The sequence below is a fragment of the Glycine soja genome, unplaced genomic scaffold (assembly GCF_004193775.1).
Source record: "Glycine soja cultivar W05 unplaced genomic scaffold, ASM419377v2 tig00103922_1_pilon, whole genome shotgun sequence".
Lineage (NCBI taxonomy): Eukaryota > Viridiplantae > Streptophyta > Magnoliopsida > Fabales > Fabaceae > Glycine > Glycine soja.
Genome location: NW_021144368.1, coordinates 3,038 through 13,283, shown reverse-complemented (window position 1 = coordinate 13,283; position 10,246 = coordinate 3,038). Strand labels below are relative to the sequence as shown.

Here is a 10,246-nt window from a genome sequence, read left to right as displayed (position 1 = left end):
ATTGTTTGATGTTGGTACTTATTTTAACTGGAACCACTGCAGTTATGGCATTTGGAGAATTATTTAATATTAGCAATTTTTATGTTGTTGAATTTCCTACATGTTTCCTGAATTCAGTAACTCCACCTTTTCTGGATTGAGACTTGAGAGTTATTTCAGTGCATTTAATATTGTCAGTTATTGAATTCCATAGAGTCATCAGAACAGAATGTCCTTGAAATATTTTGTGAAGTACTGAAAAATTACAATTTTTTTGTGGATGGTTCCACTTTAAGAAACAGTTTGAGATGTTCTGCTATCTGGGGTCATAAAGAGATACCGGACCTAAGGTGGGAATGTTGGTAAACAAAACGCACATTAGGGTGATAATTAGAAATCATTTTTCTGAGTGAGTTTTTATATCAGTCTCAAAATTTTTAAGCCCTTGTTTCATGCTTTATGCTGTCTCTCCATCATTCTCAAGAAATATGGCTAGTGTGATCAATTTATCCTGCTACCATCATCATCATATTCATCTTCTTAGTCCTAGGTTTTGCTCCTTATCTTATCATCTTAGAAAATTTTATCTCAATGTTTGGCTGTTTCTTGTCCCTGCCCCATTTTGCTGTTTTTGCTTTGCCTGCCCAGACCTTTCTTGTTGCCCTTGCATCCTTTGGTATGTTTGTCTAGTTCTTAGACTTGCAGCATCTAGCTGATGTTGGGTAAAATGTACTTTTTATTTTTTTAGTTTGTTGAAAATGTTATTTTCGATTTGTACTCATTCTGTTTTTCTGTTTAGTAATCAGACTAGAGTAAATCATATCTGCTTTATTTTACTGATTTAGTAATTCTTTACTGGACTTGTTTATTCAGTTGCTGCTGATTTCTGCATTTCTCTTTTGAGGTATTGGTTAAATGCAGGGGGAAATTAATATCCACCAACTTTTTACTGGCTATACAAATGGTCGTAGGGATTGGCTTGCTTGGCCACAGATATTGAAATTAAAAGATTGGCCTCCTTCTAATTTATTTGAGGAACAATTGCCTCGTCATTGTGCTGAGTTCATATCTTCCTTACCCTTCAAGGAATATACTGATCCTCACAAAGGTTCTCTTAACCTTGCTGTGAAGTTGCCTAATGGTTCTCTAAAGCCAGACCTGGGGCCAAAAACATATATTGCTTATGGATTTCCTCAGGAGCTTGGACGTGGTGATTCAGTGACTAAGCTCCATTGTGATATGTCTGATGCAGTATGCTCTATTTGCTTATTTCTTTCCTGGGCTGTTATTTTCAAGGATTTCTTCTAAATTATTTGAACTTTTTAAATAGATTTCATATTGGATGGTGTATAGTTTGTAGGATGTATAAAGTGTTGTCTTTGATAAGCCATTGCATTTCTCTGTTCTTTTTCTTATGAGTAGTTTGTGGCTTCAATTCCATGTCAGTTTTTAAGTTCTGTGCATTGTCTTCAATTCATAAACTCTCATTTGATTCTATATTTGACGAGTTATTTCCCTGGTTGTTATAATGATTGATTGATAATTAGAAAAACTACTCTTGTTATGATAGTAGAATCATCACATTAGTATGGTTAAGGACTTGAAATGAATGATGCCTTTGGCTTAGAGAAGGCTTTAATTTGCGTATATATACTTATGTCAGTTGCATAGATTTTCCTGATCAAACATTGGTTAGTGTTTTGTATATTTTGCTGTATGTGGCCCTGAGTGCATGCTTATCAATGAAGGAATTGAAGCATTTTTTTTTTAATAATTTTGCTGTTTTAGGTAAATGCGTTGACTCATATTGCTGAAGTGAAACTGGATTCTGATCAACTTACTGTCATTGAGAAGTTGAAGCAAAAGCATCTCGAGCAAGAGAAAAGGGAGCTACTTGGTGATGATCAGGATGGAGAAACTAATGTTGACATGCATAATATAATTCATCTTCTACAATAAATGCTTTGGACAGGCAAACTAGTGTTGAAGTCATGGAACAAGAAGGTGGATTATGTGATGGGAAAGAAGTTGATCAGTTTCATCAACCGTCTGGTAGTAATGAGGTTGCCATTGCTAATGAGGATGGTATTTCATATGGATCAGAGCTCATAGAGGTTGACAAAGTAAAAGTAAATCAAGGTGATTTGTTGTTTGGGGGGGATGCTTCAGATGGTGCTCTCTGGGATATTTTTTGGAGACAGGATGTCCCTAAGTTGCAGGAATATCTGAAGAAGAATTTCAGAGAGTTTAGGCATGTCCATTGCTGTCGTTTAAAGCAGGGTAAATTATTAAAATGATTCAGTTATCTGTCTGAGTACTCCTTATCAACCTGAGTCTTTTATAACAAATATTTTCACCTTTAGGTTATATTTTTAAATTTTAATATTTGGAGCTTTGCACCCTTATAACATTGACATTCTCCCAGTCCCTTATTTTATTCTGATAAAAATTTCATTAAATATGCATGTCATAAAGGATTGGGTGAAGGATCAAGCTGCTAATAAATAGTTATTTAGAAAATAAAGAAAATGTTTCCGTGTTTATTTTATTATGTGGTAAGGAGCTTTTCATTAATATGACAATAGATGTCATGCAATTGCAACTGTGTTCGTTCTTTAAACAAAGTCTCGGAATAGCATTATTGTGCAATTACCAGTCCAAAATATTCATTAATTTTTCAAATAAATATGTTTTATAATTTGCAAAGTGAGAGAGTACAACTGGGAAATTGAGTGTATCCGACTAGACAGAGTTTCCCAGTTCTTACTGGTTCAGTGTTGGGTTGATTACATGGCACCGGGTTAGATGCATATCCGATTTGATATGTGACCCGAGCCGGTGCTATGCCCGGGTTCCGGTTTAACCGGTTGGCCTGGCTGGTCCAGTCTGAGTTTTATAACACTGCACACAAGATCCCTTTGGTCTTGAATCACAGACAGTACACTGCCCACTTACCTTGTACTGAAATTCAACATTTTATTAAAAGAACGAAGACAGCACGTTTGAACTCTATTCATGTTACATTAGGTAAAGTTTATGAATTGTTTATACTCTTTTTATTACAGCTCTAACAAAAAAACTAATTCAAATTCAATTTATAATTTTTTTTTTTGCAGGATGATTGACTTTTGGATGTATAGGTCTTTACGCCTTTATCTTATTCTGCAATGACTCTGTGAGAGAGGAAGAATAAAAGGGAATGGAAGTTTGGAAAATTTTAGACTAGAAGAAAGCCAACTTAGAGTTGAGCTTTTTAAGAACAAATTCTATCTCAAAATCAATTATAAGATGAACAAGATTTTTAAAATTTAAATAACCAAATGGTCTAGATCTAAAAATAAGCTCTATTTCACCTAGATATCTAGCTTTGATGGTTGCCACCTTAGATTTTGGGAAATTTAATTCATGTACCATAGAAAAAAGAAGAAAATTATTCATTTGCCAGGTTATTTCTAGTTGTTATGTTTATCTGTTGTATTTGTCTGAAGTTTGTCCTTGTTATGTTTGTCTCTTGTATTATCAGTTGGATCATGCCAATGAATTATCAAACTCCCTGAAAGAAAGTGCCAATATTAACACTGTTTGGGCATCGCTTATTGTTGAAGAATGCACAAGACTTGGTTTGATGGTGAGATGATCTGATAAATATTACATATGCACCAATATTAATGCATGATTCTGATTTATTCTTTTGTTTAGTATTTGTGTATTGCTCCTGGATCTAGACCTTCCCCTGTTGCTGTTGCTGTTGCAAGTCACAAATTAATCACATGTATTTCATGCTTCGATGAGCGTTCACTTGCATATCATGCTGTTGGATATGGAAGAGGATCTCACATTCCAGCAGTAGCCATTACATCATCAGGCACTGCAGTTTCCAACCTTCTTCCTGCTGTATGTTTCATTAATATTGCTTGTTTTACATGGATGTCCTTATTTTCATGAATTTATTTTAGGGTAAAATACATTTTTGGTTCCCCTATAATGCTCAATCTGCAATTTTGGTCTCCTAGATACTTTTATTTTTCACTCAATGTTTGACCATGGATAATCAATTAACGGTCAACTAACAGAAGAACCAAAATCGCTGATTTTGAAAAATTGGGGGACTGAATGTCTTGATTTGGAAATAGGGGGACCAAAATTGCGGATTGAGCATTATAGGGGACCAATAGTGTATTTTAGCCTTTATTTTATTTTGAATGTGTGATGATTTATTAATTTCTTTCCTGTGACTTGGTTTGTTGTCATTCTGAATGCTGTTGCTAATACATGCATTGTTGGAGTTCAATTGGTTGCTTTGCTGGCTCTTTTTTTGCACTTAGTTTTTATTTTTATTTCCATCAACTTGATTTGTAGTTTTCTCTTTGAGTTTAATTCCCCTCAAGGTTTGAATTGTAATTGCTTTTAGAGTTTAATTCAAATTCACTAACTATGATAAAAATCTGATCATAAATTATCAATTATGATAAGAGTATTGATTTTTATAATAATTATTTAAAAATCGTATCTAAAATAATTTTTTAGAATAAATAATACATAGTAAATAATTTATGCACTGAAATTTTATAAAAACTTTTTACACTTTTATTTAATTATAAATTATCATATATATTAAGTCTGTTAACTTTTATAATAATTAATTTAATAATTTTTTATATGTCATCATTTCTAGTTAGTTGATTGAAAGTGTAAAAAACTTTTACACTATTATTTAATCACAAACTGTCATATGTGTGATAAATTTATTGATATTCATGATAATTATTATTAAAGTTATATGATAAATATTTCTAGTTGATTGATAATATAATTTTCTTGCACAAACAATGCACATGCCTATTAATTAACTCAATATTAAATTAATTTACAATTTTTTTTTTTACATTTGACAGTATATCAAAATAAAACTTATGCTTTTATACAAAAACATGAGATCCTTAATGCACGTTGGTTTTATATTTTGTTATATTGTGTTCATGTATTTTTTTATTTTTTTTTATACAGTGTTCTTGTATTCAATATACTTAAAAATGAAACACTTTCATGCATTCAAGTATACCAAACAAAATTCCAACACTATATTTTGGAGAAATATGGTTTCAATGTTTATTCTTTTTCAAATTTGTAAGAAGAATTTATTACTGTTTATGGTTAATATGGGCTGATATATATTTTTCCTGTAGGGACTGCAACCTAATCTACTAACTACTACTGAACTCTAATGCAGGTCAAGTCTGATCTGGCTAAAAATATCCAATCATTAGAACCAAACTCTAAATGTTATGTCTTGTAATGAGTGATTCTCTTACACTCTGAAGTATAACAATTTTACCTTATAAGGGTTCAATTCAATCAAAGTAAAATGGAAAGCGTTTCCTTATTTATCAAATATGCTTATGTTTTGTAATGTTCTTCTACTAATATGTGGCGAGCTTAATCCAAAGTGATCTTTCTTTTGGAACTATCCAGTTGAATAGCAGCATATTTTCAGCCTTGAACTTTATATTTTATTTGTGACTGTTCTTCTTTAAGAGTGGTTTATGAATGTGGTATTGATATTTGATGCACGATAACTGGCCTTCTGTCAGGTAAAGGTTCAACTTCTTATTGCCATTACTTTAATAACATTAAATACTAATTCTTTAGCCGCTCCCAGATTGAGTTAGATGAGCTGGAAAGTGTTTCCATTCTGTCCATGACCCTTGCATGGGATGAATTTTCCTTCTCTACTTTTCAAGAAGCCCATTATTCGCTTCAAGATTCTCTAGACCAGGTGCCTGACATGCCTTTTTGATATCTTTTCTGTTTTGTTGTTTTATTTACCATCATTCCCTGCTTCTATCATTTTTCATGTAATTTGGAATATTTAAAGTTAAATGGTCAATTCTTTTTTGTATCAGTTTTTACACCTTTGTGAATGAAAAAAGGGAATCTTTCATTATGGTTTGGTTGGGCCTTTCTCTTTGTTTCCTATAATCTAGAGGATCCTTATCTTCTTCTTGGGTTCTGAAAAAATAAAAACATCTACTCCCTCCTGTATTTATGCTTGATGTTATTTCCTACGGTGTGGGTTATGTGTCATGTCTGGTCTACGATTGACACATGGAAATCCAAATGCACTAGAGCTGCCCTCAAAAAACTCAATTTGGTAGAAGATAGATCTATTCCAAGGGTACAAGCTCATTTCTTTCCTAAGAATATGTAAGTTTTACTTGCAACTAGTTGTTACTTCCCTGAATGCCAATATTTGTTTGACATGTTTCTTTAGTTGATATTTGTCTTTTGCATTTTCTTTTCCTTGGGTCTGGTTAAATGTTAATGCTCAAAAGGCTATTTTCGTTATTGTTGTATTTTTTTGTATTATATGCTAATATTTTAAGATTTAAATACAATGCAGTGCAAACTATATTTGGGCCAAGCCCATATACTTTCAATAGTCTAATTCTAACTCAATCCATAATAGCTCTTTAACATTGTTCCCAAATCCCAAGTTTGAGCTTAAATATTAATCATGCCTAGCTTGTTACAAATGAAATAACAGTGTTTTCCGGTCACAACCTTTGGCTAACAATTTATGGGTAAGCTTGTCTCCCTAAGGCAGGACCATCAACCATCTAGCAATTCTTCATTCCAGGTCAGCTTCCTTTCTCCCTTTCTTACTTATACATAGTCTTATGGTGTACCCCTGGCCATCTTTGATTTTCCTTTTATCTGCACCCCTGGCTTCTGTATTTGGACCTCTGGTTTGTGTTCTCTGTTAACTGCCCCTTGTTCCTCAGCTTTTGTATCAGTATTCCGTATGGTGGTATAAAAATTAGAACAAAGGGAGCATAATGTTGTTTGTTCTTATTATGTTGTAGTTTTGAATTGTATAATGGTTTTTTTTAAGAGTGTCTATTATGCTAATGAAAAAGGATACGTTCACTGCACATTCAAAATTCATTTATGTTAATCACTAAATATGCATTATAATATTCATAATTAAATTCCTATGCTGCCATATAGTGCTCATCCAAAGTGATGGATGATGCTTTATTTCTAGCTTGGTCTTGGTTAAAAGCTAGAGAGAAAGATTTCAACACTCTTTTTAACCACTGGTCTACCAATCTTTCAGAGTCTTTTGGTTAAGTTGGGTTGGGTTTCCTGTATCTTCTGTGGTGGGGTCTTGGTTGGGTTCTTCTCTTTTTTGGAGGGCGGCACCATAGGTGTCTTGTATTTGTTCATCTTTCATCCGTACCTCTGGTACTGATATGTTTATATTAATACTATATATTTTCTGCCTTCCAAAAAAAAAAATTCATAATTAAATTGTGCCTTCCTCAATGTGGGAAAGAGGAAGGGAAAATTAATCACAATGTGGGAGGATGAAGTGGGGCCAGAATATGTAATGGTAATGATTAGCAGACAAGTTATTTAGGAGAGACAAGATTCAACAAAGGCTGGAAAAGAGGAAGGGAAAATTAATCACAATGTGGGAGGATGAATTTGTGCGATGTAGCCAGTTTCCTTCTTTGATCCTTAAGGACAAGGCTGTAGCTCCAAGAAAGGGCCATGTTAGGACACATGGTTCAGTCATGGAGTAGACAACATAAGAGTTGGTCAGGAAAAAGACAGATCAGGAAGCTGGTTAGCAGGAGTTAGTGAGTAATGATGAGTTGGAACTAGTTAGTTAGACTTGGGCATTGTTGAGAGCAGGCCAGCCAGTTATTTAATTTTAACTTGCTAATCACATTTCTAGTATGCATGCTAAAGTGAACATAAGTATCATCACAAGTATGTTCAGCTTAGCAATAACATAAATATTGAAAAATTACAATGTTTTGTTACATTTATGTGGTGCCACTGCCTAGCTACTTGCTAAGAAACTTCTGTGTTTTAACCAACATGTTATTTTGCAGAAAAGTTGGCATCTAATTTTTTAGCCATTGAAATGCCTTCCCTGGCTTGCTGTGGAAAATGTCTTAATTTATGGTTTAAGAAGGATCTGATTAATATCTGACTAGTTGCACATTTTACATACCTTGTTTTCTATGGTATTTTAGAGTCCAAAGAAGGTCAACTTGGTTGCTGCTCTGGTTCGTGGTATGCTTGTTAAAGATGCATCGATGCAGTTGGAATCGACAATAAAACGAGCAGCAAAAACTGTATATCAGGTAGTAACACTAGGTATTTTCATTGTCACCTCATTGGACAAGCTTGCAAAATCTATAATTTTAATGATCTGCTAATATAATATGTATTGTAAGACATTTTTCTGAAGGATTTACTGATCCTTGTTTTGTTTTTAACTAATGGAGCAGGTTAAAGAGTTCCATAGAAGAGATGGTTTTGAGGTAGCAAGTGCTGACAAGATGGCTAAGTCATGCATGGTTTATTTTGAAATGCATCTATCCCTAAGGAAAAAAATAATTACAAAAGCTTTTAATGGTAGTTATAGTATCTACAAGGAAACTTTTTGTAACCAGGTCTATTGCCTTTTTGTTTGAGTAACTGGACATGCAGGTACAATAATTGTTGTTGAAGATGACAAGGGACCTGAAAGAGGAATGCCGAGCTTCAATTCTGAGTTACCCAATTCCAATTCATGGTAAATTTTGTCTTTGCAATAGTTCTTGGATTAGGCTTTGCATATGTGGAAAAATCTTGTTCATTTGTTCAATCATTTTCTTTACTTTCTGCTGAATTTTTGTTGTGAAAGCTTTGTTTTACTTATTAGTTGCTCACTCGTGTGGTACATAAGATGTTTGTTGTGGTTTTACATTGAGATGTTTTTATTAGCCCTTTAATGATGTTGGATGATACTCAGAATATTTATAGCATTGTGATATTTGTGGTTGCTTGGTTTTCTTTGTTTATGAATAAGGAATAAAATACTAAAAGGGTGATACTTAGAATATTTATAACATTGTCGTATTTATAAACAGGGTTGAGGATGTTACAAGAGTTTGGGATCCTTGCTGACCAGTGACTAGGGTTGAGGATTTTACCAAGAGTTGAAGACCGTTGCTGTTAGAATGTATGCAGCTTTTCTTTGTAAATGAATTTGAGCTAGTTGTAAGATTGTCACAATAGTTTTCCTAGCTATAGGAATTTGTTGGTTTTGAGCCAATTGATGACAATCATAATCTTCCAGGCTGAGAGGTAGTTGATTTGTTGTCTCTTTTGATGTGTAGGTCAAGGTAAAGAGAAACGTTGTTAATTAGTATCCTTTTAAGGTAAAAAAAAAAGGAAGATTTTACCTATAAGCGGAGCTTCACAAAGGTACGTAGCATTTATGATTTAACTGTTTGTTGGGTTGACTTGGTTTTCTTCAGTTTTGTAGAAGGTACTAAGATGTAGGCATGCTAGATCCTTATTGCTTGACTGTTGACTATCCAAGCATTCTGGTAATACTAATTTCATATGGCTTATACTCATTTCAAGCTTTCTGGTAATACTCATTTCATAACGGCACTTAAAATTTTTTCAGTTGGATGGAAAGGCTACTTGTGTGTTACTGATTTCATATGGCTTATACTCAATTGGATGGAAAGGCTACTTAAAATTTTTTGTTTTTCTACTCTACTCTAGGTCCATTCTAGGTTTCTCTTTGACTCCTTGTTTGCTTTTGTGTGCTTTTCATTGCTTTAATTATTGAATAATCCTTGAAAATTTGTCTTGTTAAAACTCTATTGGTTTAGCTTTCATTTTATTTTTTTTTGTCTTTGCTTATTGTTTGTCTCTTTGTTTCCTTGCTTGTGATTTGTCATATAGGGAATTGGAAAGGAGGATTGATGTCATACCTTGAAGAATTTGAGTCAAGAAGCAAGGGGTCAACCACCTTAAGAGCTATTCGACTAAGAAGCACTCCAAATTGAGTGAAACATCAAAGATAGAATAGCCACCACAATTGAGGACTTTTTTTTGTAATTTTGTAATTGACAATTTGCTTTGCTTTCAAATTTTGTAACAAAAAGGCCTTTCATTGGAAGTAAGTTGGGAGCCTCCAATAGGTCACCCTACTTCCATTTGTGTGTAATAATTTTAGGCAATTTTCCCTTAGGATAGTGAGTGTTTTGTTGGGAACCTTAAATAAGATCATCCAAACACTCTTAGGATCCGCCTAGTTTGCATTTCTTGCACTTTAATTTCTTGCTTACTTTCATAGCTTATTTCTTTACTCTCCATTGTCAAACCGCCTAGGTAGCTTGTCTTTGCTTATTGTTTGTCTCTTTGTTTCCTTGCTTGTGATTTGTCATATAGGGAATTGGAAAGGAGGATTGAT

At 33.5% G+C, this 10,246-nt stretch overlaps 1 protein-coding gene across 14 annotated transcripts; it reads left to right on the top strand.

Moving 5' to 3' along the window:
• The first annotated feature begins 420 nt into the window (after positions 1-420).
• LOC114404450 (2-succinyl-5-enolpyruvyl-6-hydroxy-3-cyclohexene-1-carboxylate synthase-like) lies at positions 421-8,994 on the top strand. Of its 14 annotated transcripts, none has more exons than XR_003664980.1 (8): positions 421-1,230; positions 1,768-2,259; positions 3,096-3,119; positions 3,503-3,607; positions 3,679-6,616; positions 8,025-8,135; positions 8,283-8,569; positions 8,907-8,994. XR_003664980.1 is itself a non-coding variant. In XM_028367391.1 (8 exons), exons 3-7 carry the CDS (start codon positions 3,350-3,352, stop codon positions 8,491-8,493), a joined length of 606 nt encoding a protein of 201 aa, XP_028223192.1. In that variant the 5' UTR covers positions 421-1,230; positions 1,768-2,259; positions 3,096-3,349; the 3' UTR covers positions 8,494-8,569; positions 8,907-8,994. The 14 variants fall into 14 exon arrangements, 4 of the variants coding, with proteins under 4 accessions (XP_028223192.1, XP_028223190.1, XP_028223191.1 ...); XR_003664981.1 differs by having other exon boundaries at positions 3,096-3,607; positions 3,679-3,873; positions 5,210-6,616; XR_003664979.1 differs by having other exon boundaries at positions 3,096-3,607; positions 3,679-3,873; positions 5,166-6,616.
• Positions 8,995-10,246: the final 1,252 nt, after the last annotated feature.